The sequence below is a fragment of the Anoplopoma fimbria genome, chromosome 6 (genome assembly GCF_027596085.1).
Source record: "Anoplopoma fimbria isolate UVic2021 breed Golden Eagle Sablefish chromosome 6, Afim_UVic_2022, whole genome shotgun sequence".
Lineage (NCBI taxonomy): Eukaryota > Metazoa > Chordata > Actinopteri > Perciformes > Anoplopomatidae > Anoplopoma > Anoplopoma fimbria.
The window spans coordinates 16,688,630-16,715,782 of record NC_072454.1 but is presented as its reverse complement, the minus strand read 5'-3'; the positions used below and the strand labels follow the sequence as shown (position 1 = coordinate 16,715,782).

Here is a 27,153-nt window from a genome sequence, read left to right as displayed (position 1 = left end):
ACTCAAAATAAAAGCACCGCACCGCTGCAGTTACTCGTCCTGAAGGTCAGCGAGAATTTTAATGTGACGGATGAAACCGGAACGCGTGTTTTCACTCCGGTCCCCCTGACTGGGTTAACGCGGTCATGGGGAGACGCGGATGGTTTTGAGGCGCAAAGCGTCACGTTTCACCCGTAGGCTCTGGGGGCTCCGCTCACCTAAGCGGAGGGATAAGGGCGCACTGCTGCCACCTAACGTCATCTTTCAATTAACAACTCACTGTAACATCCTCGTTAGTATATTTTAAAAAGCTTTAATTTTAATGAGTAGTTTATTTATTGTGTTTATTGGCACACAAATCCTTTAAAAGTCAGCACTAATAGAAAAATATGAGTAAACGGTTCTAAAAAAAGGAATATTAAAAGTTTCTACAATAAGAGAGCTATTGTTGCATTTTTATTTATTTTTTACAAGGTCTGCCTCTGATGTGGTTTATAGGGACAAATCATCTTAATATATTGTATATTTCAGCAGTGGTACCCAACACTTTTGGTTAGTTTAAAACAAAAAGCAATGTCTACTTACAACCCCATCACCAGTTGTGACCAGTCAAACAAAGACTGATTTCAATTTCATTGTTTTAATTTGAAAACCTTTTATAGTATTCAAAATAAATACATCACATTGTACAATAAAAAGGCAAAGATAAAATGAGTCTGAATATTGTGAAGCCAAAATATGTTTTGCTGCTTCTCTCATGTCTTAAACTGGCAAACCCCTAAATGTATTCTTGCAAAGTCTTGTTGGTGTCCAGAGCCCTAAGGTTGGAACCACTACAATAGTGATACATATACATTGTGCAATAAAATGTACATATCATTTCATTGTCACATGTATGGCTTAGCACACTATAAATTATCTACCAAATCTTCCAATAAAAGTATATACTAACAATCTGACTGCTATTTAACAGGCTAGCTATATGTTCCAAGATTCAAGTCAACTTCCTTGTATTTGTCAACTTACTTGACCAATAAAGTTTATTCTGATTCCCATTAATTTAAGGTTTCTATGATCTAACACATATATGTGTGTCCTTCATAGGAAAATATGTATTTGTATTGTGGGGGGAAAAAGTAAAGGTCAAACAAAGGTTACCATTGCCGAAGAATGTGACCCACTACCACTGCATCTTTAAAACCCAGATTTGTTGTGATATCTGCATTCCATATATGTTCTTTTCTACAGGATGTTACCATACTTTATCCTCTGTTAGACATACTAAACAATTAGAACCAGTCAATGAGATAAGCTATTGGACCTAAAGATACTGAAAGGCAATAATGATAAATGAGTGACAAAAGGTGTTCCGTAAATAAGATTTTATTTGTTAGTCTGAAAATGTATAGCAAGTCATATAGTGCCCTGTGTTACGGTCTTTATTATCATAATACAATTTAGAGTTTTTTCTGTTTTTGTGTCTCTACGTCAGTGCAGTGACAAAATATAAAGCATAGAAAAGCTGTGTTAAACAAACAAGGTCCACAGGGTCGTTTAACAGAGGAAGTGAGTCAGACAACAGCACAACACAGACAAACCTATAAATCAACTGACCTTTCAGAATCAATATGTGATCATTTTATAATTTATTGCACAAGCCAATCTGTTTAAAGACATTCTAAAACAAAAGGAAAACAATTTCACCTCATCTAAAACGTATAAATTAACAAACTTAAATTTTAGAGTAAAACTAGATTTATGGAAGATTTGTGTTTCTGGCATATTCTCTAATTCCCTCATACCATTAGATTACACTCAAGCATACCTCCCCCACACACACACACACACAAATACTCACACACCATTATGTCCCTGTGTGCTCAAACACACACACACACACACACACACACACATACACTTGAAGAGATATGCAGAGAGAAGGGCTTGATTAAACCCAATGACCGTCTTCCTCTTCAGCAGCAGCAGGTTTTCATCCATTAATACCTGAATCATTCACACGCTCATCGTAACCAAGGCTGTGGAGGTACAGATAGAAATTCAATTAGTCGTGCAATCAGCTATGAAGAACTGTATGTCATATGTTTTTTGAACTCAAGTGAATGAGAGTATCCTCAGAAGACAAACAGATACTTACAATTGCTTTTGAGTCCTCTTTATCCAAAACCTTTTGCGCTTGGTCTGGAGGAAACTTAAGCATGGAGGTTATCACTTTGGCCATCGTCTGTGGATGAGGAGCAAACAAACAAACAAACAAACAAATAAATAAGCTTGACAATAAAATATATTTTTAAAGAAGACACTTCCTACTTTTGACACCATGATCATAACAAATCAAGCTTGTTCTTTAACAATAGAAGCCCCCCCAAAAAAAAAAAAAAAGAATCAACTCCAGGCGTATTTACCAGGGTTACATGCATTTCCCCATAAACACAAGGGATAATCAGAAACAGAGCTGCTGTGTAGGAAACCTAACCGCTCAACTAACACTAAACAAGGCCAGCATGTCTTTAAATGGCAAAACTGAGTCTTGCAAGCTGTATGTGCTAGCGGGCAGCCCGGGGGACATCCTCCACGCTGGGGTGGTCTGACATGTTGCCATAAAGACTAAACTGTTTGCTGAGGAGCTGGGACAGTCCCGCTGACTTTAGGACCAGGTCAACGGCACTGCTAATTAGAGAGATCACTGTTCATTTCGCCCAACAAGACTGGACACAACATGACTTTTATACGATGTCCTAAATGCTCTCATGTTTTGTGTCTTTCACAAAAAAAGGGATGGACTGACACTGCAATATCATTTTAATATTATTAGTTATTATTTCAATGCAGGGGTTTTAAGTGACATGTCTCCTAAAGTGTATTTTCCAACTTAAAATAACTTAAAATTAGCTGTTCATGTTTTATCCATTTTTATTTAACAGGAAAAACAGCAGAATAATAATTTAAATATATATAAATATAAATGTAAAAAATAGCCCTGAATACATTGTTCACATTGTTTTGCTGCGCCACCATCCAGAACAATAATATCATTTCCTGAAGGAGCATCTCTTCATATGTTGAGCTGTTGGCCTGGCTGTTTCCGAGTTATGAAACCATTGATGTGAATGGCGGTGAGGGTGAATTTAATAGTTTGAGAAGCATACTCTACAGCTTCATGCTTGAGCAATTGAAATAGGGCCTTTGACTTACTGCTAATGTTGTTCCTGGTGTTTTCACAGTCAACCAACCATTAATCAAGATGGAAACAGATATTCAATATCCGACATTCAGTACTATTAGGAAATAGGCACTTAAAAACACAGAAAATTGAAGCATATAAAACAATCAGAGGTTTTTAAAACATGATATACTGCAAGTTAATAAAAGGCATACTTTTGTTTCTCGTCCCATCATGTACTCAAACAACACCTTCCTCAGATACTCCATCTCAGTAGGTTCGCTGCTGTTGTATACAGGTTCTGTGAAAACAAGCAAAAACAGCCATTTAATCATCTGAGACCTGGTCAGCCACAAAATAATGCATGCTTGAGTTAGACTGTAATAATCAACTGTATAATATTTCATGAAGAATTTAACTGTTTTAGATTGTCAAGCTTCTCTCTCTTTCATGCCTCTCAGGTCCTTTTACTGTGCTAAATGTGAATGTGTATTAAGTTGTTCTTTTAAAGCTCAAGTTTTTAACTTTAAGTTTAAGTACTCTATGCTGCCATTTTGGCCAGTGGTCTCTGGTAACAGAGATACTGTAACTCATGAGACTTACTGTTTAAACACAGTAAAAAAAATATATGTACAGTACCAGTCAAAAGTTTGGACACACCTTCTCATTCAACTACTTTGAAGAATCTAAAATATAAAACATATTCTGGTTTGTTGAGCATTTGTTTGTTTACCACATAATTCCATATGTGTTCCTTCATAGTTTGGATGTCTTTAATATTAATCTACAATGTAGAAAAAAAGAAAAAAGAAAGAAAGAAAAAACATTGAATGAGAAGGTGTGTCCAAACTTTTGACTGGTACTGTATATTAACAAATCATTGCTAAAATGATGTTAATCAGGAAACATTTCTAAAAAACATTTCAATATTTCCTTTTCTAGTTTTAAAGTAAGATTAGCATACAACAATGCCTGTCACTGCAGAACTTTCCAGCTGACTTCTGACACTTATAAAGTGGAGACATACAAGACCAACAACAACACAACCCAGAGCATCATGTTTGTGTTAGCAACCATATTCAGAGCCACTTTTTGCACAGGTATTGGTTTAAATTAAGCAGCAACTATCAGCACAGGAAAGAATGGTGAAGCTCAGCATGATCACACTAATACCACAAGAGTCCAAGAATGAACGTTTTACTTCCACGCCCAAAGCTAGAACGCCATTATGCCTCTAAAAACTATGAATGGAAAACTGTGTTAGAGGGCTGGTAACACTTAGATGACTGCTTCTACCACTGAAATACCCCCATCAGGTCTTTAATATGGAACAACACCCACTTGGTCTCCGCTTATCTGGAATTATCATTCAGACGAAGCTAAATGTTGCTGCATTCACCTGGAGAGGCCTTGCGACTAGTCTTTGATCTCTTGTGTTAAGTAATGGGTCACCAATAAATCCCATAGCCTTTGTCCTCCTGACCCCATGTTGCTCCAACGGAGCCGAGCATCCCACCCCACATTAAACCGTCTATAAACAGCCCTCTGGAAGGCCCTTCTACCTGAAACCAAAGCTCTGTTCTTTAAGAAGATTCCTAACGAGTGAAAGATGCTTTCACTGATAAGTAACTACGGACAGAGTAGGTACTGTGTGTGTATTGTAAGTGGAGGGTTTGAGAAGTAAAAGTGTGTGTGGGAAACGTTAAGACCAAAATCTGCAAAACCCATTAAATCCAACGACGGGGTCGCCCCCTTTCTGACAGCAGATTCTCTTTATTACACCAGCAGGGAAGCTCTAAGAGGAGGGTCCAATTCACTCAATCTCCCCCATCGCTCTCACACACACACACACACACACACACACACACACACACACACACACACACACACACACACACACACACACACACACACACACACACACACACACACACACACACACACACACACACACACACACACACACACACACACACCACGTTCGGTTTATGATATACTTGGGGATACTGCGTTGACTTATAGTCAGCACCCAAAGGCTTACCTTAACCACAATGGTTATTTGTCTAACCCTAACCCTCACTAGATGTAGACCATCTCCCTTTTAATCTAATCTCAACCAAACCCTAATTATAACCGCAGCTCTAATCTTAACCAGTAAGGCTTTTACCAGGCTGAGTTGGCTAAAATGTTCTCAAAAGCATATTTAAACCAGACCACACACACACCCACACACTTATCAGGATCTGCATCTCCTATCCCTGATCCATGAAGCGCTGAGGGGGCTGGCAGATCAGTCCGACTACTGGTGGTGTGTCAAAACACCGACTCTGAGATCCTACAGAGCAGCCAGTCTATTGGGACAATTAACTATAAAATTCATATGTTATGTGTTCAGAAATCCCCATTACAATAACACAATACATGTTTTCCATGGTATTGCACTGTGTTTTGTGTGGCATCTTTGTTGTGCTGAGCTAGAAGGGAATTGGCTCAAGAAGCAGAACTAAGTGATTCATGGTGTTAACATTACCTTTGAATGTGCTCCCGAGGTGAGTTACAACAGTGGTCCGGTGGAAACATTTAATCTTGTCCTCAAGCGAGTGAATCTAGCGTGGAGAAACACACACACATGCACAGATTAATGCTTTTGTAAAGCTATTTGACCCCAGTGGGTTCATCCTATGCATTAGCCCTAATTGTTGCACAGCATTTTGTTATAATCCTCAGGGGACTCAGTTTGTGAGAATGACGATGTGTGTGAGAAAAGCTGTGGGAGGCGCTGCTGTGATTGTTTATAGGGTTAAACCAAATGTAAACAGATGTGCTTTGTAATTAAGTTGATGCAGCAGGAGAGCAGAAGCTCCTCTTGCTGGAGGCCACCGAATCCTGGGAATACACTTCATTGGATTTTCTGTTCGCTTGTCCCCGAAAAGAGCACACCAGGAAGCCCAACACTCACTCTCTCAACGAAGCTCTGCTCCTTCAGCCGAGCCTCGCTCAGCAAAGTCGTCTTCTCGGCTAGTTGAGCCTGATGTAGAGAAGGTCAGAACATTACTGTCAGTGAGAACTGGACGGTTTATGGTGGAACAAGTAATGCAAAGCACAAACAGCATATTTTATGACTGAATTATTGTACAGTGGTAACGGACTGGAAGAAAATTGATACTGGAGCCAGCAGACATACCTGTAGTTCTTCTGCGCTCATCTGTGCCAAAATAAAGCAGAAAACAGAAGATAATGTATGTTACAATAGAATAGTAAATAAATGTGTAGCGACAGTAAACAATATTAATATATATTCATTGGGTCATGGCATGATGAAAATTATAACTTGGGAAGATAACTTTTTTTAATATACTTGTTGAAATTCTCTATCCAACCTGACGGCAACCAATAAATTAAATGCGCTGACAAAAAAAGCAAAAGACCCAGCATCTGTGGTTTTCGAAGCACTGGAATCAGCCTGTCCAATCATTTCATTCAGCCAAATGAAATGATTGGACAGCCTACATACCTGCCTACCTGTTTGTTACCAGAGTCTTCCACAAGCTACTAGCTTAACAGTTGTCAGTACTAACAAATAGTCATGTACTTTGGTTACGTTAATAACGCTTTCACTGGAAAAGATTGGTCTTAACACTTAACTGGGTTTTTCGGTTGGATGTTTTTTTTAATTTGGTGTACTCTTGCTGGTTTTCTACAATTTTACAAGCTTGAAATAAATCGTTAGTAGGAAATTATTTAGCATTTTTTTTAAATGAGACCATATATTTCTGTGAGCTATTTTGGGAGCCAAATACAGGTGGAAAAAGTCACACAGGGCTGAGAGATGGACAATCACACTGTGGGTTTGGGTATTTGAAATGTTAATGAACGTATAGAATAACACTTGTATTATCTTTAATTGCACAGTACAATCAAAAGGACTGTTCATGTCCATTGTCTGTCTGCACAGACATTCTAAACTAGACTTGTGAAAGCGTGTTGGTCTGCTGTGTCCATGGAGAGACACGCTAACCCACTGTCTAAATGAATAATGGTTTGTGAGGCCCGTAGTAAGGAAAAGCCTCCCTGAGCATGAACCCATACAATCTGACCATAAAGTTATTACCTCACCAGGGAAAAATGCAACAGAGAGAGAAGCGTAATTCTTTTTTTGTTTGTGTGCATCTGGACACAGTGTAAAGGTAGAAGAACCTTTGCCGGGGTCTCATGGCACCTCAACACCTGGCTGAAACGTCTCCGTGGAGTTCATTTGTCCTATCTGGCCCCTTTCCAGTGTGCACATCACGCCCGTGAGTATTGCTGTAGTATAAATCTAAAGCCTAGAATCACCTCGTATGATGATAATTGAGAACAGGGATTGAGGCTGGCTGCTGCCTCACAATCTCTAGTTTTCCAAGAGGAACATTCCTGAGTGATTCAAACAAGCTCCACAGCATCCGGTGCTCTTTGGAGAGCAGCCACACGACTGGAGCGTGAGACTGATCAGAGCGAAGTATGTGAGCGAATTGTCCCTGAGCTTTTCAGGCGGAATATTTCAATTACAAAGCAAGACAGCGGAAAAGATAACCGTTAACTGCCAAGTCTGTAAACCTGGATGTGAACTTTCAAATAATAAGGTATCTGAAACGGCGTCGTGGTGCGGACACGAAAATATGTCCGGATCGGGCCGTCATTGAAAACTAGTAATTCTTCCATCAGACAGCCGTTTCCCAGAGGATGGAAGGGGGCTCAGAAAAAGGGATTTTATACAGCCATTGTTATTTCATTCAGCCATTGCAAAGTGACTTCACAATGACGGTTGGTGGTTGATGGTTTCAACAGAATCACTATATAAATTGAATCCCAATCTCCAGTCTCCAATATAATGTACTTTAATGGCTAGGTATCAGGTATGACTGTCTACATCTGTGTAAACGCAAAAACGTTCCCCATACATCAACCAGTCGCGACAGCAATCACAGATGTTTGACCTGGTGGGTCTGTACAGAAAGGTTTGTACCTCAGTAGTGTCCGGGCCCTTTGCTTGCAGCTCCTCCAGTTCTTTCTGAACCTGCCACACTCTGTTTCCCATCTCCTCCTCTCGACTCTGAAAAGTAAAAGAACAGCTGAGTCATTTCCTATGTTTCATCTCATCATCACAGCTCAAGCATGTCGGTCTAATCACCCGCTGCCTTATTACAGACCTCCCACCCCTTAATTATATTTGGAGACAGTAAGACAGACAATTTTATACCAGACGATGAATGATCTTTAGAAATCACTTGATCGGCCTCCAAATATAAATCATTCAGCAGGCGTTCAATGATGATTGATTCAAATTTCCTTTGAACTAGTGACTCTCCCAAGGAGGGGTGCTCCTAGAGGACATGTAGACAGATCTTAAAGTAGTAGAATTTATGAGCTAATATCAACATAAACAGATGAAGAGATTAATAAAAAGTCATAACAACACAACAACATCAAAAACAACGTTAAAGCAAAAAATGTTTTATGTAGTTACCAAATAAACCAAATAAAAGTAAAAACTATAAACAGTTGAAATACTAGCTAAAAGTATATATAGTATTAGTATATTAGTAAATAGTATATAATTAATAGTAAATAATCAATTGAAATTAACTCATTTGGAACATGATGGTTGGTGTCTGTGAAGAGGTACTTGAGTTCATCCGACGGGGATTTGGTTATTTCTGACAAAAACGTTGGGAACCTCTGCTTTAGACTGAAGGCAGGCAGCTGCCAACTAGTGCAGTGATAGCTACCAAATGTTGGGTGGGGTCATTTCTCTTTCAGGGTAAACCTACTTCATAAAATGGGGTCTTGTTTGAGGGGGAAAAAAAGGGTTTTTAGCTTCATCGTTTTTTGAGTACCTGTAAAACCTCTTCATATTTCTGAACAGTTCTGTGCAAATCATCCTCCTTCTCTCCAATCACCTTCCTCAGCTGACTGGCTTCTTCCCGATGGTTGGTCATGAGCTCTGCCTCTACCATCTGGGCCTTCCCTGTGTCGAGGAAAGGGGGGGGGAAAGCAAGAGTTAGCACTTGAATATTAATCAGATTCATATTCCAAACCGCTCAGTCACAAATTTGGAATGTACATTACATTACATTACATTACAGTCATTTAGCAGACGCTTTTATCCAAAGCGACTTACAGGAAGTGTATTCAACATAGGTATTCAAGAGAACTACTAGTCACCAGAAGTCATAAGTGCATCTCCTTTCTTAAACAAGCATCTCAAAGCATAAACCAGAGCAAAAGTATAGTGCAGAGGCAAATTACTACGAAAACAATAATTGCAACAGACTAATCCGAATATAGTAAGTGCTACAAACTACTACGAATAGGATAAGTGCAGTAAACGAATACGAATTCAATAAGTGCAGCGAACTGATACGAATACAGTAAGTGCAACAACTAATACGAATGCAATAAGTGCTACGAGGAAGGCTCAGGGTAGTACTTCTTGAAGAGGTGAGTTTTCAGCCTGCGCCTAAAGATGGGCAGCGACTCTGCTGTCCTGACGTCAGTGGGGAGTTCATTCCACCACTGAGGGGCCAGGACAGAAAAAAGCTGTGACCGGGTGGATCGGCCGCAGGGACCTCTGAGCGACGGGGCAACCAATCGCCCCGAGGCAGCAGAGCCAAGTGGTCGGGCGGGGGTGTAGGGCTTGACCAAGGCCTGGAGATAGGAAGGAGCTGTTCCTTTCACTGCCCTGTAGGCTAGCACCAGAGTCTTAAACTGGATGCGAGCTCTTACAGGGAGCCAGTGTAGAGAACGGAGAAGGGAAGTTGTGTGAGAGAACTTGGGGCGATTGAACACCAGACGTGCTGCAGCTTTCTGGGCAAGCTCCAGAGGTCTGATGGCCGACGCCGGGGCTCCAGCGTCGGCCATCAGACCATTAAGGGTAGGAAAACATGGCAAATCAGACGCACTGTTGCCAAACACAATGATTCCTTAATTTTGTTCCGCCCAGAGTCGATAAAAAAATGCATCTTGTTTCTTTGTAGTTATTCCACCCTGCTGTCTTACATGAAAGTCAATCATAATCACTCTGATTTTCCATTTTAAGGCAGTTACTTAGTTTTCCAAAACAGAAGGAGCTTGATGCACACTGAAATTATTTCACCCCAACTAAGGACAGTGTTTTAAAGCACTTATGTCCCATACTTTAAAACACATCTGTGAATCTGGTCAGTTTCATTTCATGAATGCAGAATGGTTTTCTCCCGCCTTACCGATGGTCTCCTTCACTGCTGAATCAAGCTCCCTCTCTCTCAAAGCCATCTGTGTGTTGAACTCCCTCATTAACTGCTTGATAGCAGAATTGTGCTTCATCTCCGCATCTTCCAACTCCAGTCTATTAGAACAGATAGCAAAGGAAATGAAATAAATTATTATGGGCACCACAAGTTTAAATATTTAAAGATGAGAAATGCATTGCAACTTGCAAATGGTTAGTTTTCATTTTTATTTTCAATCTTCATTAATAACATAACATCATAGACTTACTTCAGCTTTTTCTCATTCTCCTCCATCAACTCTTTCTTCACGTATTCTAGGTCCTGTTCATGCTCCCTCCTCAGAGCTCGAATGTCTTTCTGAAGCCTGACGAAGTCCTTGTGGATTTTCTCTTTCTCGTTCTTCAGCTGACTCAGATTGCCCTTGAGAGACTCCAGAGAACCCCCGTCGACCTCTTGCATCGTTGAGTGGTTTTCCATCTCGGTTTGCATCACGATGCTCTTCGTTTGCTGTACGTTGCTACGTTCCACCTGCATCTCAGCCTCAGGTCCTGATGGATTTTGAACCTGCTCAATAGTTGCCCGATTTACCTCAAGCTGGGCATCCTTCTCACACATTTCTTCTTTCAGGCGATTTATTTCTGCGACGAGGTTTCCATTTTGCTCTTCTGCTTCTTTTAGCTTTGCCTCAATTTCGCACAGCGCTGATTCAGTTTCTTTGAGCTCCCCTTGTTGCGCTGCATCTCTCTGAAGTGATGATAACTTCTCTTCATACAAGTTTTTCAACTCCTCTAAAGACTTTTCTTTCTCGAGCCTCTCATTACTCAGAGTCTGTTCGAGTTGTCGCTCGTGCTCTTCCTTCAGCGCGACGAGAGCTTCCTCCAGCGTTTTTGTTTTCTCCTCTAGCGTTTCTGTGTGTTGTTTGCCGGATGCTACGTTGCTCTTGGTTTCCTCCAGGCTGGTCTGAAGAGCCTTGATAGCCTGCTCTTTCTCCTCGAGCTGCGAGGTTAGCTGTTTTTTAATCTGACTGATTTTCTGCTCAGCTTTCTTCTTCAGCTCTGAAACTTTCCGAGTGCTCTCTGCAGTTAACTTCTCCTCAGCTGCCTTCAGAGTCTCCTCTTTGCTCTTGATAATCTCATCTCTCGTCTTTTCAAATTCCTCCCTCTGACTTTCAAGCCGGTGATTACACTTTTGGTTATCTTCCTCGAGGGAGTGGAGTTTTTCGAGCATCTTCTCCTCCAGATCACCGTTCTGAGTGCACTGCATCTGGGTCTGCTGCAGCTGCTCCACCAACTCTCTCTTCTCGTTCTCCCTGATGCTCTGTTGCTGTTTGAGGTCAGCTGTGAGTTGTTCACACTCTTTTGTCTTTAAGGCTAACTGCTCCTGGAGCTCACCGAGTCGACGGATGCTACCCTCCAGCTCCGAGGTGAGGCCGCTGACCTTCTGCTCCTTCTCGCTCAGCGCCTGGTCCATCTCAGACTTGCTGATGGACTGATTGTCAATGCTTGCCGTCAGCCTGTGCAGGGCTTCATTCTTTTCAGAGATTTCTCGCTCCAGCTCATCGAGCCTGGTCTGCAGAGATGTGATAGTGTTGCCATTCTGTGTGAACTTGGTCTCGTACTCAGAAAGACTGTTCCTGAGTGCATCTGCCTGCTCTAAAGCATGCTTTCTCTCCTGCTTTAATTTCTCAATGGTCTCCTCCATTTGAGCAGCAGCCTGTTGCTTCTCCTCTTCATACTGCTGGTTCAACTGATTTATGGCTTCCTCCTTCTCTTTTATGCTACTTGCTAGCTGATTTTTCAAGTCACTGGTAATGCTTTCCAGATTACTGATATGCAACTCGTTGGTTTTCATGCTTTCCGACATGAGTCTGTTCGCTTCACTCAGCGCTTCAATTTTCAGAGCTTTCTCATGGACAGAGTGAGAATAGTTCTCTTTGTCATGTGTTAAGGCATTGACATGCTCCGTATGAGCATTTACCTGAGCAGACATCTGTTCCAATGAAATGCATAGATTGTTATTCTCCTCCGTCTGCTGGCGGAGGTTCTCCTCTAAAGTGCAAATTCGATCCACTTTAGTCAGGATGACGTTTTTGAGATTCGCTACCATTTTCTGACTAGCGAGCAGTCTGTCTTTCAGCTCTTTCAACCTACATTCAACTCTTTGACACAGTTCATTAGATCCACACTCCACCCTTGACTGAACCTCCTTACAGTAATGCTCCATTTGGTTTCTGATCGTAATTAATTGCTGCTGGAACTCTGCTTCCTTGGCTTGTAGCTGAATCGCAGTTTCCTCAATTGTTTTCTGCAAGTCCTTGCTTTCCTTAGATTTGGAGCCTTTCAGTGCTTTACACTGCTTCTCTGTTTCCTTCAACTTTCCTGACAAGGTCTTCAACTTCTCTCTGCTCTCCTCCTTTGTCGCGTTGAGCTCGTCTTGGACGGAGTTTCTCTCGTTCAGGGCTTGGTTGAAGTTCCTCTCCACTGACTCGATTTGCTCCTTGAGCAACCTCTCACTTTGAGACAAACTTTCAAGCTTCTCCGCTGCTTTATTAAGCTCTTCTTGCAGCTTCTGCACAGTGGTTTCTCGAATCGCCAGGTCCTCTCTTAAATCCTTTATTTCACACGACACTTGCTCGTTCTCCTCTTTACCTCTGCTCAGTTGCAGAGAAACTTCCTCCAGTTCCTGAGCCTTCTCCTGTAGTAAGTGCGAGTGTTTCTCCATTAATTCTTCCTCCTGCTGTCCTAACTTCTCCTGCCAACGACGCTCCAGTTCCTCAGTGTCATGCTTATGTGTGTCGTGTAGCTTCTCCACCTCTTCCTTATGGTTGGCCTGCAGCTCTGACATTGCACTGCTGAGGCCTTGGGAACTCTTTTGGGCCATCTCTACAATTTTCTCTTGTACTTGTTTCTCTGTTTGCTGAAGCTCTTTCTCCTTCTTTGCAAGTTCCTTCTTCATGGTTTCTTCATTCTGCTGCAGCTTTTTCTTAAAATTCTCGTGCATTTCTTTGGCCTTGTTTTTAAACTTTTCCATTTTTGTTTCCTGTGATTTCAGCTTATTTTCCATCTCAGTTATTGTGTTTTTCATCTTTTTCTCGAGGGCAGCTTTTTCATCATCCAGCTGTTTCTTGAGGGAAGTAACTTCTTCCTGCTTAGTGTTCAGTTGTGCAGTAAATGAGTTCTCCTGCTCTGAGAGCTCCTTTTTGGTCTGCTGTAATTGGTGCTCTACTTCTTGAAGCGCCTTCTCTTTTTGTTGACAGTCATTCTTTGCCACTTCTAACTGATGCTCCATATCTGTCAAATCCTTCTTACACTGATCAAGATACTCTGACACCTTACTTAACTGTGAATCAGATTCCTTTAGGCTCCCACTTTCCAGCTGGGATTGTGACAAACATTGCTGCAGCTCCTCCAGCTCCTTGATCTTGACATTTAATTCTTCTACAGTGGAATGCGATTCCTCTTGTAAAGTTTTTTCTCTTAGCATGTGCTCTTTTATTTCCTTTTCCTTTTCCGTCAGAACAATCCTCAGCGCGTTAAGTTCCTCCTTCAGTGATTTCTCTATACCTCCAAGTGACTGCTCGTGTTTCTGTTTGATATTTGCGAGATCTATATTGTGCTTTTCCACTTGATCTTGAAACCTCTTCTCGTGTTCCCTCTCGGCTGAACTATGAGCATCTTCAGCTGCCACCAACTTCTCCTCCAGGAGCTGTTTATGTTTCAAAGCCTCCGAAAGTTCAGCGGATACTGCCTCTAGCTCTGCCTGCTTTGCATCCAGTTTCTCCAAAGTTTTCTGGTTCATGTCTTCAACATGTGCTTGGAGCTGCAGGTCTTTATCTTTCAGAAGGGTCTCCACTTCAACTCTGTGTTTTTCCTTGAGCTCCTCAAGAGCGGCGTTATTCTGCTGGGTTTGGGTGTCCTTGTGCTTTTCCAGCTGCTCCTGGTGCTTTTCCTCTAATGCAGAGATTTGCTCTTTGTGTTTATCCTTCAGCTCGTCCAACTGACTGGAAAGTTCATGGGAGGAACTTGATCCATCTTGTGAGATCTTCTCCAGAGTGCTCTCCAGCTCCAATACTCTCTGCAATCAGAAACATCTTGGTTGTTAGATTATTCAAGTCACTGCATTGAATCATTTCACAGGATTCTAAAGGCAACTATAACAAACAAATGGTCAATAATTAGTATACTTTTTGGACAATATTTATAACAAAATAAAAGCCTGATCCAGACAGTTTTTTTAATACCTTTTTAAAAGTTCATGTTCAAAATGACTTGTAGCAACATTCATCAATGTTAATTATCTCACTCATGTCTGTATTTCAGAGTATGGCTTTATGTTGTGTTTCCTGTGTGTGTGTGTGTGTGTGTGTGTGTGTGTGTGTGTGTGTGTGTGTGTGTGTGTGTGTGTGTGTGTGTGTGTGTGTGTGTGTGTGTGTGTGTGTATAAATTCCTGTTGTGCATTCACTTGCCAACATTGAAATGTACATAGGATTCACTCAGCATCAATTAATATGTCTACCTATAACTACATAGATATAAATAAAACTGTAAAAAAAGAAAAACTCACAGTATTTGCAGCTTCCAGTTCCAACTGTATCTCTTTAACCTTGTTATCAGCTTCAGTCCTCAGAGCGATCTTCTGTAACTCTACATCCTCCAGAGCCAGAGAGGACTGCTGTTCCCGCTCCTTTCCTAACTGGGAAAACTCCTCTTTACATTGCTCCTAAATTCACAAGCAGCACAAATAGATCACATCAAAATTCAAAAGTGATAGTTTTTCATCTGATTTACTTGATTACGCTGTGAAATGAGACGAATGAAAACCTTTGGTACTTACGGCAGCTTTGTTGATTCTGACACTCATCTCTTCTTCTTTAGCAGCCAAAGCTTCGCTGTGGAGTTTTTCCATATTGGCAACCGTTTCCTCTGATGATTTCTAAAAATGTTAATAATAATAATAATCTGATTAATATGTAGCTTTACTGTGTTATAAGACACTTGACAGCATAACATACATCGGGGAAAAAAAATCAACAAAATAAATCAATCATAATAAATTTGCCTTTCAGTTTCCTCCATGTCAGTAGCAGAATAGTTTGAATGAAAAATGTTTTTGATAACACATGCTGTTTCCTATTATATTTTCTGATGTTAACACTTCAGTTGGTGACTCAACGTTACTAAATGGCTTCTATTAATGGTCTATGTCATGTTATAGGTATATAGAATATATATAGAAACACAACCAAAATAGCCAACTCGTAGGGTAATACCATTCACTCTCTGACCTTCATGATGGTGACGACCTCCTGTTTGACTCGTGTGAGTTCCTGCTGCAGACTCTTCCTCTCTTCCTCACTGGCCCTTTCAACGTCTTTCACTCGCTCCTCCAGCTGAACCTGCAGCTGTTTCTGGGCCTCCTCCGCCCTCTGAGCTACACCCAGCGCCCGTTCAAGTTCTTCAAATGCTTTGAGAGGGAGAGAAAAAGAAACTATCATTATATATATCCAGACAAGACATTTACATTATGTCCACTTACAGAAGTGGATTCCACCCACCTGATTTCTCAGCCTTTTCTTTCTGTTCCTGTAGTTCTTCTTTCTGGGCAGTAGTCTGCTGTAGCCTGGAGCGTAGCTGTGCAACCTCATCTTCTTTCATTTCCAGTGTCTCGTGCATCTGGCGCTTGGTCTCAGCAATCACCATTCCCTGAAAGCCAGACAGACATCAAACATTGCCAACCTTTTTTGCTGTACAGTCCAATCAAATAAACTGACACTGATGTTCATTTGATGTACACTATCTCTGTATTTTACACCCAAACGTCTGTAATTGTTTTTGGCTTTAAGTGCTTTCAGCATGTTTCACACAGATCTCATGAGCTGCTGTCCATCCTGCAGAGCTAGGGTCAAAGTTTAAGAGAAACATTATGGAACTTCAAGGTGATTTACTTATTTTCTTTGTGGCAGGGTCAAAAAAAAAAAAACATGTCATGTCTGAATCTGCAGGAGCTTAAATCAAGGTGTGACTAAAGCCTAAACTATCCCTCACTCACCTTGTCCTGCTCCAGCTGTTCAACAAGGTTTTTGGCATCACGCAGGTGAGTGATCAGCTTAGTCTTTTCTGCTGTGTGGAGTTCCTATAAACACAAAACAGTTGACAAATTACAAATGAGAAACAAACGTGCTTCATGCAGAGCCATTTATGATTTTTGGACTCAGATCCTGCATAGGCTTTTGGTCAGATAACTTAAAAACAAGATGTTTTCTGCACCACCCAGGATGCCTCACCCACAAGCCAAACAACCAGATTGCACATCGGCCCAGCTAAACCAACAAGTCGACCCAAATTACAGCCCAGTTTAGCAGCAGTGGCATGTAGGAGCTGTGTCTGTGTGGCACCGCTGTGTAACCAATGGTTACTCAACAGGAAATGCTGCACTGTCTGTATTTTGTGGTTGTTTGATCCATGTGGGCTTCAAAGCATTAATGTCTATGCAGACAATTTGTAACAATGAATAGTTGTACTGTAAATATACAAAGAAAAGACAATACAGCATACAATACTCTGTCAACCGAGACTGTAAATAATAAATTCAAAAATCCCTGAGCTGAAGGTCTGGAATCTTAGACAGATGGTCTGGGATGAGCACAACCCAGCAGTTCCAGGATGCCTTCATGCTGCTTAAGAGGGCAAAACGCCCATTAACCTCTGCTTTTCCTGAAACAGGAAAGGCCCGGTTCCCAAGCACACAGCAGATTCAACACAACAATTATGGCAAAGAATGAAGACAAGCCAATCATCGTACAAAACAGGCAAGCTGTCTATTATTATCGCAGTGTCCTTGTAACAACAAACATTTCTTATCAGTGGCTGCCAAACATCGGAGCAGCTATGGACAAGCTAAATAAGCCGATCAAACCACTGAAGCAAAATGTTTTGAAATTAATGAAAACAACGGTTCAGTCACGCTGACATGACATGAACCACCGCCCTGGTGCTCCGCCAGAGAATTTGGATGTTCGGACTCTGAGAGCCACAGCAATCCTCTGTGTCCCTGAGATAATTGGCTCGCAGTATCAGTGGACCGTTAAGACTCTGGCAGAGATTCTGCGGCACAACATTAATTACCCTAAACAGTAAAGACTCTTTTGCAGCATCTCAGCCCAGCCTCATTTTGATTAAACCTAAGACTTGAAAGAAATTGCCTTGAAATATCTGCTTAGGTTGTTCTTATTTAATACCAAGGGATAATGAGTAGGAGCAGACTGATGAATTTGACAGCAAAATGTCCTAATATTAAAGCATGTCTATGGTCCACATTCCAGTGTCATTGCTGTTAAACACAGATTAACCACCTTAATCTTCTCAAGCTCCTGCAGTCTCTCCTGCAGCTGCTCCTGCAGAGCTTCATTCTCACTGCCCAGCTGGGCGCTCCGCTCCTTGTGTGTTCGCATCACTTCTTTGCACTTCTGCAGCAGGTTTTCCTGCCTCTTCACTCTCTTCTGCAAAGCCTCCATAAGTTTGGTTGGATCACTGTTGCCCTCTCCTGCTCAGAAAATAAAATGCACTGTTTAAAAATAATACTAAACTCACACAGAAATATTTCTCACATCTCATCCACAGTAACTTTTGCTTTTACTTCTAAACATAAATACTGATATACATAAATCATTTGCTTACCCTCAGTGACTTCAGGCTCTACTCCTTGCTCTTTCAGAGGACTCTGTGTGGAGGAGGTTGAGTCTGAATCTGCATCTTCAGATTGAGGGGCGTCACCCTCAGGTGGCCCAACACGGTCAGAGACGCCCTTGGATCGTTTCTTCAACAGAGCAACCTGTTAAAAAGAGAAAAAAACACAGTTAGAGGAATAAACCTCTGTCTGACTTCTTTAGTTAAAGACACAATTTTGGTATTATTCCATGCATATTTAAAACATTTAACTTTTAATATACATAATAACACTTCTTCTTTCTTTGTTGTTTGTGTTTTTCTTTGTACTGTTGTACTGCAAATATTGCAAGTGCACAAAGGATGCTGACCCAATTTCTAAGGTTTAAGTTATTATATCACAAAAAAAGAATAATGTGACAAATTGTTTCTCGGATTTAATATAAATTGTTGCCACATTTATTAGTTCATTACTATAGTAACATTAGCATATAGAATTCCTTCAAATCAATTAACTTCCTTTTTGTTGCTTTTTTATTTCTATCGCTTTGTTATTCAGCCAAGTTTAATCAAAATATTGTAGATGAGCGCATGTTTTTTAAACACTGTTTTTATTATGCTTTAATTGAAGCTTGTAAAACACAATCACATGAGAAACCATACAAAGAATAACAGTTATACATTTGCTATAAACAATATGGGTCATATAATATAAATGTACAGCTTACAGAAGAGTGTATTGTCATACCATCAGTCTTAAGTGTAGCTTTTTCAAACTCAAATTTGAACATTTTGCTGCAAGCTGCAATTTTTTACCACATAAAAACCATCACCATGCCCCATCCATGTACCAACACTCACCTGTGTTTGGAGCACAGTGATCATCTGGTCCTTCTCCTCCAGCGCAGCATCAAACTCCTCTTGTAGGTGTTTCTTGGCCTGCTGGTCCATTTGAAGCTCCTAGAGGTTATTCAATATGCTCACTAACACGTAAATGATTCATCAAAAAGGAAGACAGGTACTGACCTAGAGAGATGACAATATTCATAACTTTTAGCCATACCTCCCGCAGCTCCCCTATCCTGCGGAGAGATTTATCTTGACTCTGACTGAGGATGACCTGAGGGAGGGGAAACAGAAATCTGATCGGTTCAGGATGCCACATATCTTCAATGTCTGATGAGAAAACCCCTGAACATAATTTGAAAAATAAAAATAAGCCAACATGGTAGTTACTGCTGAAGGAATTACCTGCGTTTTTTCTTTATCTCGTTGAACCGTTCGGTACGTAGTAACCAGCTGGATGGTTAAGAGGTGGAGGTTAGTAAAAGCAGGAAGAAAAAGAGTGAAAGAAAGAAAGAGAAACTCATGAATGAGGATACACCAAAGTAATTATAGTTATATACTTTCATGGCTACATAATAAACAGGTTGACAACTCAACATCTGAATCTTGTGGGAGCCGCTTACCTCGGAGTACTTCCCTCTGTACTTCCCGAGGCTCCTCTCCACTCTAAGCAGTCGGTGCAACAACTGCTCTTTGGAAAGGGACTCTGCACTTCCTGGTGGCTCCTCGGCCTCGCTCTCAATATCTGATGGGGGATCATACGAGGGGGCGCCCGGGGAATCGTTTTCTCCCAGTGGTGTCAGGGAGTCCCGCGATGAGCTTCGGACCAGGTTTTCTTTAGAGGGAGAGCGGAACAGGTTTTCTGCCCGACTGGCACCACCACGAATCAACGACTCCATCGAGGGAACTCTCAACTGCAGTTTCTGGGCAAATGACGGTGTCTCTTCTCTCTGTTGGAAGATCAAGAAATAGCATAAAAAGCTAACTTTAAACAAGAAATGAGCAAAAGCCTTATAACATTTACAAAAATCAGATGGATGATAAACGTACCTGAGGAGAAGCACTTCCGTCCCCGTTGATGCTACCTCTGGGAGACCTTGCTGCTCCTTTAGGGGTGCTCTGCAGATAAAAGACATTATGAGAGAAAGGAAAACTGTGCCAGAGGGCTTGTCCTGGGCCAGTTAGTCATCCACACCCAGCGTGGCTCTCCCTGATTACTCTGGAGGGAGCAATATTAGTATTGCTGGGAGCAATGCAGGGGCAACGGGTACCCTCATGCAACTTGGAAAAAACAGAGGGGTTAAATACATAAAAGAAGGCATCTCTACCGTACATTAAACAAAAAGGGTTAAAACTAGACTACAGAACAGCCATGAGGTCAGAACAAACAGACAGTTAAAAGTCAAGAAGGACAGCTGGTATTTGAATTAAAGATGCTTGGCAGTGCTGTGTGCAGCTGTATTACAAGAGTATCGTAATTTAAGTGGACATTTAGCAGCTTAGTTGGTTTAGTTGACTTGTTAGAAGCAGGATCAGGATAAGCAAATGTTCTCCTCTCTTGTCCGGCTCCAAGCTACTCCTTCCTCTGGATTACTGTGAAAAACATTTAACATTTCTGTCCTGTTTCTTGTGGAAAAGTTCTTGATGAGATGTCACTTCCAGGATCTGTTTGAGTTAACTATGCAGCAGTGGTCATTGTACTATTTCCTTTTGATTCGAATGATTGAATGGATTTCATTCTGCTATGTATAGGGGCAGCTGTTTGATTTAACAATGTATTTAAAAAAAGCCGAAACCTCATTGCTCACTTCTTTCTCACAGGTTTATATGAATGACCAGGAATAAAAGACCAAATTTTAAAACTCTTGAAACTACTTACTGATTTCTGTCAACATTTTCACACGTGTGTCATCCCATGTAGAAGACTTGGATGTCTCGATTGTCTTTCAGTACTGCATGTCCAAGCACACAACTTCCCAACTACTACAACCTTAATCAAGTACCAACACAAACATAATTTCTGGAGATAGAAAGGTTCCTTGAATTTAGCTCTCCTTAAATGAGAAACATAGCTGGAAAAACAAGTTTGTACCTCCAAAATAAAATGAAAAACTAACAAAATGAGTGAGTGAGTGAATGAATGAGATAGTGTGATGGTTTTTGGAATGAGCAATGAACATTTTCTGAGGACATTTTTAAACATCTGAACAAGATGGAGCATGACAAAGACATCGATATATTTAAGATATTTGTGGCTCATCTCAAGAGATTATAATAAAACCGGTGGTCTTTGTAGCTGCAACACATTAAAATTCTCCAGACTAAAGAAGCAATAATCCTTTCAGCTCTAAAGACTATTACTGATAAAGTACAAAAGAGGAGACACTGTAAGGCTAACCTGTTAATTATAAAATAATTATACATTTCCAATTGAATTATATTTGGAAGAGGCATAGAGTTCTAGACTCAATCATGAATTTCCCCACTTAAACAGTGCGCTCTTAAAAACACCAACAAGGTAGTTACCACTGACCCCGATAGAAGTTGTTCATAGTTTTTTATAATTAATGTCAAAATAAGTTTGTTAATGCGTGCTAATCATATCACTGTACAGCTATATAAACGGTTTGGGTGAACAAACTCAATCAGCATTTTTAAAAATGGTGTTTTTAAACAGATGTACAACTACAGGAAGTGAAAAAGGGTAGCCAGACTCCCTTTACACAGTAGTTAATTAGTATTAAAAACACAAATATCTTTTTGACATCAACAAACACTTTATATTACACACTACATCAAATATATCTTAGACATTTAAATAGACGGACAAAATGTCAGCAAAATCATTTTACTGTATGAATTTTGATAAATTGTTTCAAATGTTGTTTTCTTCTAGGCTTCTTACTGCCTCCAAATATGACCACACGTCATCTAGTTTTTGAGCTCCACAAGCGCATCTACAAAGGTCTGTTTGTTTATTTGGAAAAGTTACAAACAATTAAACATTTTAACTGCTTAAATTGCCTGCCCATAGCATGTAAAATGAAACCGGCAAACCTCCAAATAAACAGACTTGTTGGGAGAGGAGACGAAGGCCATCAGGCAACATAACAGGGTGTTGGGGGATCTACAAGGCAAGCAACTAAGGATACCTAAAGACAAGGGGGCAATATTCCCTTCTGTGACAGATAATAAGAACTGAAAGGTAGGGTAGTAAACCAACATACGGCGGAAAGCACACAAGCTTCTATCCCACAATGTACACCATAACTCCCATCGGATGCAGGGTTAGCCTAGATATGAGATGCCTTCTTGTTGCTAAATCCAAAGGAAACAGGACACAGAGAGCAGGGAACAAGCTGTCCCTACTTGGGCCACAGTCCTCTACCAATTCCCCAAAGGCATGGAGACGGGAGGAAGGAACAGGGCAAGAGGCGGAGGAGGAGGAGGAAGAGGAGGAGGAGGAGGAAGATGAGGAGGAAGAGACAGGAAGTGAGGACAAACTCACCACACTGGCTACCTGGGCCGTTTTGGGTTGTTTTGAATGGTCCAGAGCAAAGATAGTATACTCTGAGAGAAAAGCGGGCTCTGCTATCATCCCGGCCAGCATCTGACCCCGTCAGTGCATGAACGGGACGAAAGGTGGGGAAAGGAGAGGAACACAGAGAGCAATGAGAAAAACAACACCATGAGTGTGAAATAGCGCTGAAGGGAGTGTCTAGCCAGAATGCCCAGACGAGGCTGGCCGAGAGAGACTGAGATGGATGGAAAGAGAGAGAGAGGGAGAGAAAAAGGAGAGAAAGAAAGAGGGAGAGAAAAAGTCTACATGGGATAGAAAGAAAAATAAGAAAAGTTGGAAAGTGAAACACTCAATCAACATTAATGTTATGAATAACAGTTTGACATCTCTGCATAGTAGTCGTATGTTATGATGTTGTCAAAAACAGGCCGAATCTGCCTTCAATGTCAAATAAATACTTTCAGAGATGTCAAAGTGTTAAAGATTTGTGAGGTGAAAAAAGATGCTGCGATGATGGTTGAGGTTCAGGGCACTTCATGGGCCCAAGTTACAGCATCAAATATGTGCCTCCAAAGGATTAGGGACAACGTAGAGGATAGAAACCTGAGCAAAAGGGGCACTGTCACTATTGCAGCTCCAATCTGGCAGTGTTGAAATGTAAAAATCTTGTCATGAATGAGTAATTAAGCCCATTATTTTTTATCTAAAGATCAAACGTGTAAGACTGTAAACATCCATATCAAAGCTCTAAAAGAGATTAACAGTTGTTGCATCATCAATCTTACAGTCGCGGTAACTCATTGCCGGTCTACTTCCGTCTAATGAATCAAAGACGTCTCGCATAAACTCGCTCATATCCACTGGTGAAAAATACCGCAACAAATCCCCAGAGAAAGAAAAACACTAAGAGAATGATACATCAATTATTCATACAGATGCTGTATTATGGTCTGCTCTCCACCAATAAAATATTCTGAGAATCTTTTTTGACTGTACAATATAGAAAGTAAGTAAGCTATTTAATATATATATAATGCCCTGAATTTTATCTAAATGTCGAAGTCATTGTCCCATGTACTGACGATACATGCATTTAAATGGAGGGAAAACTTACCAGACCATAGCTGTATGATGAGATTGTAGTGCTGGTTGCTCTACAACATCAGTTATCACAATGTTATTCTGGCTCATACGTTCTCATGAAATCATAAGGACCTTGTGTTGACAGATTGTCATTTGTTGCCTGAAGTAATTCAAACAGCTTTGATTCAGAAAACACGTTCAGGGAATAAGTGCAGAGACAAATATGCATATTTTATCATATTAAGAAACTATATTCAGTCTGGAACAGAGAGTTGAGTTTATACAATTTGAAAGTAGATCATGAATAGTGGCAATTAGTAGCCTTAACTCTTTGAAAAATGAAAGTAATACTTGGTCATTGACTTGCTTTCACTTTGCTTCACTCCATTGCAATCAAAAAGAGACTGGTTTGTTATTGAGGGAGCATTAAGCGTAAAAAAAGAAACACATGACAGACAGAAACATGACATTGTTTTGAAAATTAGAATAAAAGCTGGGGAGAGAACATGACATCTCTGTGGGCTGCAGTTTGACCTCAAAGTTAGTATTCATATATCTATCAGAGGCTGACCCCATGCTCACCTCTCTGTCACTGGGAGAGGGTGAGCCATCATATTGAAACGGAGGGGTTTGACTGCTGCGCCGGTCTCCACTGCCCACCTGTTAAAATAAATGAAATAGTATCGGTATCAAAAACACAGCATCCCTCTCCCCAAACTAAACACAAACACAACCATGCTCTTCTTCCCTATTCAGAAAACGTTATTTGGCTCCCTGACATACAATTATTTGATTGTCCACTTTATGCTATTTGCCTTAACTAACTTTTCCATGTCATTGTATCCCACTGATTGTCAATCTTCACCTTTGAACCCAATCCGCTTTTGGTTTTTCGGCAAGAGAATGAGCCTCATGAACTGCAGACAGAAACAAGTAGCAAGCTGAAGTCCACACAAGGGCCAAGGTACATGAAGAGCAATCCAAACAATTAACAGAAAGTTGACAAAGCAATGCTGGACTATGGAAAAGGTCTTTTTTTTTTTTTTATATCTGAAGCAATAACATTTGCAATAGATGATATACTTAACTGCCTTTGACAGTTATAAAAGAGGTTTAAACAGACAATACTGACATGGGTGTGGATTATGGAGCGCAATCATACACCATAGCTCTAAAGAGGCCAAATAATCCTGGTTTAAAACACAGAGGGATAAGCTGCTGTTGCATTTAATGACAGGTTGAACCTGATCAGCAGGGTTGTGATGATTCCACAGTTAGTTATACTGGAAACTATGGTTGAACCGGAAACAAAGTGTAGCAAGTGTTTCCATTGATAGTTTACTTTAACGTTGAGTTCTAGTTTCTCTGACGTCGGATTTGCATGTGTCAAATAAAGCTTCCAGAGACAGACATCCACTTACAGCCAATGCAAACAACACTAAACAGACCCGTCCATACAGTCTGTGTCTCTTATGGACTTCATGACCTGTGTTTTGGCCACAACGAAGATCACAGTTGGTTGTCTGTAGTTTATTTTCTACCCGAGATGACGTGATAAACAAGTTACAAGTTTCCTTGAACGCACCACGAGCAGCAGCTGATGACAGCTGAGTTAGACAGCTAAATTATTTAGCATGGTGGTAACGGGGGCCAACTGAGAATACAAGTAACTGTTAAACGATAGTGTATTAGGACACGTCAATGAGATATTACAAAGAATCAGTTTCGATGTGTGAACCGTCTGCGAAACGACAGCTCAGCAATGTAAACAGACGTAGCTTAGCGAGTTAGCTCCCAGACACACAACAACTAACCTGGGCCTGCTGTGGTGACTGCGCACTCCTCTGCGGGGACTGCTCCTCGTTTATCTTCTGCTTCAGCTTTTTAAACATCTTGTCACGCCGATGTAGCTTGCAGCTGATGAGCAGATAACTTAAATCAGGCGGAGATGTAATTTGTTGAAGTTAGCCTGACATCAAGTCCTCAGTGCTAGACTTCCTTGTTCGCTTCTGACATCCAGCAGGTGACCTAGCTCTCTGCGCATGTGCGGCCAACGTGGAGGAAAAACTGAAACGTCAGAGTTAAAGGGCCAGTCTGGGATAAAGGAGAGGACAAGTGTTCCTGTGATTTTCGAGGTAACTTGCTTACTGTTATTAGCTTACCATAGTTGAATGTTTTATATTTTGCTGCTTGTTTGCAGTTGCACTTTATTTACAGAAGACAAAGTCATAGGCTTGTTACCCATCAGTATCGTATGAGCATATCTTATATGTGAACATGGTATTTTATATGGGGAAAACTTAGAACATAGTTGTTTTTACTGGTCACAGGACCATAAGTTATAATTTGTTTGGAATAAGGTTATGCTGTTATACATTTAGGCCTGATTATGTTTTGCTTAAATACAGAGTTGTCAATGCTGTGGCTTCAGAAAGATCCTGTATCAAAAATGAAGTGATGATGCTACATACTTTGTTTTATTCATGCAAAATTGTATTGGATGTAGTATTAACACACACACACACACACACACACACACACACACACACACACACACACACACACACACACACATATATATATAATGCTACTCAGTTAAAATGCCCCAAATTAGCAAAAACTCAAGCAAAACATTTTGTGGAACAAAAGAACAAAAATGTTCTCTCTCTTTCTTACCCCTTTTATCATCTTCTTTGTTTTTGTCTTAGTACAGACCTGCAGGTCTTAAAAACTTTAAAAACAACCCTGCATGCATAAATAATGAACTAAATAGCTAATTAAAAGCTCCTGCAGGGTCCTTGTTTGGACAGAAGAGGGCCCTGTTTCATCGGTTCTACTACAGGCCAATTCAAAGCGCAACTACCAAGACTTACATAATGTGTCATACAGTATGTGCTATCAAGTTTTCATAATTGGTACAACGTTTCCCTGCTAAAAGATGATTCATTACTTTCCCTTTATTCTTTGGTATCATCCCTAAAGCTGAATGTCACAGGCGAAAGCTGCAGAGTCACACAGTGTTGCCAATTTAGCAGCTTTTTCTGGTAACGAATGTGTTTGTAATGCTAAAACTGAACCAGTGTCAATAAAAAATATTTTACTGATTTATTTTCTGCTGCAGATGGGATGAACAACCTATTTGAGGGCAAACACATATCATCTTTTGGGAACATTTGTTTGAGCTCATACTGAGCCACTTTGATTTACAAATATTGTAAATTAAACAAATCAATATCTAGTTCTTGTTTATTGTTTTTGTGATGATCTGTGGTGGAGTCCCTGGACTCTGAGGTGTTCTATTCATTTTTAATCGGTGCATATATAAAAAATAGAAAGTCTGCATGCTTGCCCTTCATCAGGGTGAGTCATGGTGTCCTTGTATATTGTATAATGACAGCTTTTACAGACAGAAGTTGATAGAAAAGATCACACTGTGGGTGTAAGTCATGGTTCAAATATGTGGTATTTTCCCTCCTTTGGGATCTGGCAGTGTGCAAATATCTGAAATAAACATTTTTGAAGCCGACTTTGCTGACTGGTAGAGAAATAATCCAAGGAATGCCATTTTGGGCCTTAAATCCATTAAACTGAAGACTACAAGCAAGATGTGATCTGCATTTTTTCACCATT

At 40.6% G+C, this 27,153-nt stretch overlaps 1 protein-coding gene across 3 annotated transcripts; it reads right to left on the bottom strand.

Moving 5' to 3' along the window:
• Nucleotides 1-1,326: 1,326 nt before the first annotated feature.
• On the bottom strand, nucleotides 1,327-25,527 carry golga4 (golgin A4). Of its 3 annotated transcripts, none has more exons than XM_054599816.1 (24): nucleotides 25,338-25,527; nucleotides 24,106-24,183; nucleotides 19,971-20,039; nucleotides 19,544-19,870; nucleotides 19,326-19,373; nucleotides 19,138-19,194; nucleotides 18,936-19,034; nucleotides 18,087-18,240; nucleotides 17,762-17,952; nucleotides 16,459-16,542; nucleotides 15,965-16,112; nucleotides 15,695-15,873; nucleotides 15,244-15,342; nucleotides 14,974-15,129; nucleotides 10,679-14,484; nucleotides 10,405-10,526; nucleotides 9,037-9,167; nucleotides 8,166-8,252; nucleotides 6,345-6,365; nucleotides 6,120-6,188; nucleotides 5,691-5,766; nucleotides 3,376-3,461; nucleotides 2,135-2,221; nucleotides 1,327-2,015 (listed from the first exon to the last, which is right to left on the bottom strand). In XM_054599816.1, the coding sequence occupies exons 1-24, from the start codon at nucleotides 25,413-25,415 to the stop codon at nucleotides 2,001-2,003; spliced, it is 6,267 nt and encodes a 2,088-aa protein (XP_054455791.1). In that variant the 5' UTR covers nucleotides 25,416-25,527; the 3' UTR covers nucleotides 1,327-2,000. The 3 variants fall into 3 exon arrangements, with proteins under 3 accessions (XP_054455791.1, XP_054455792.1, XP_054455793.1); XM_054599817.1 differs by having other exon boundaries at nucleotides 9,100-9,167; XM_054599818.1 differs by lacking the exon at nucleotides 24,106-24,183.
• Nucleotides 25,528-27,153: the final 1,626 nt, after the last annotated feature.

Excerpts from the sequence above, each read along its gene's own strand:
- golga4 (XM_054599816.1), bottom strand. The coding sequence starts at position 25,415 with ATGTTTAAAAAGCTGAAGCAGAAGATAAACGAGGAGCAGTCCCCGCAG. Across the intron at positions 19,035-19,137 it reads GGATAGGGGAGCTGCGGGAG|GAGCTTCAAATGGACCAGCA; the intron begins GTATGGCTAAAA and ends AATAACCTCTAG. Across the intron at positions 10,527-10,678 it reads GAGAATGAGAAAAAGCTGAA|ACTGGAGTTGGAAGATGCGG; the intron begins GTAAGTCTATGA and ends CTGTTCTAATAG.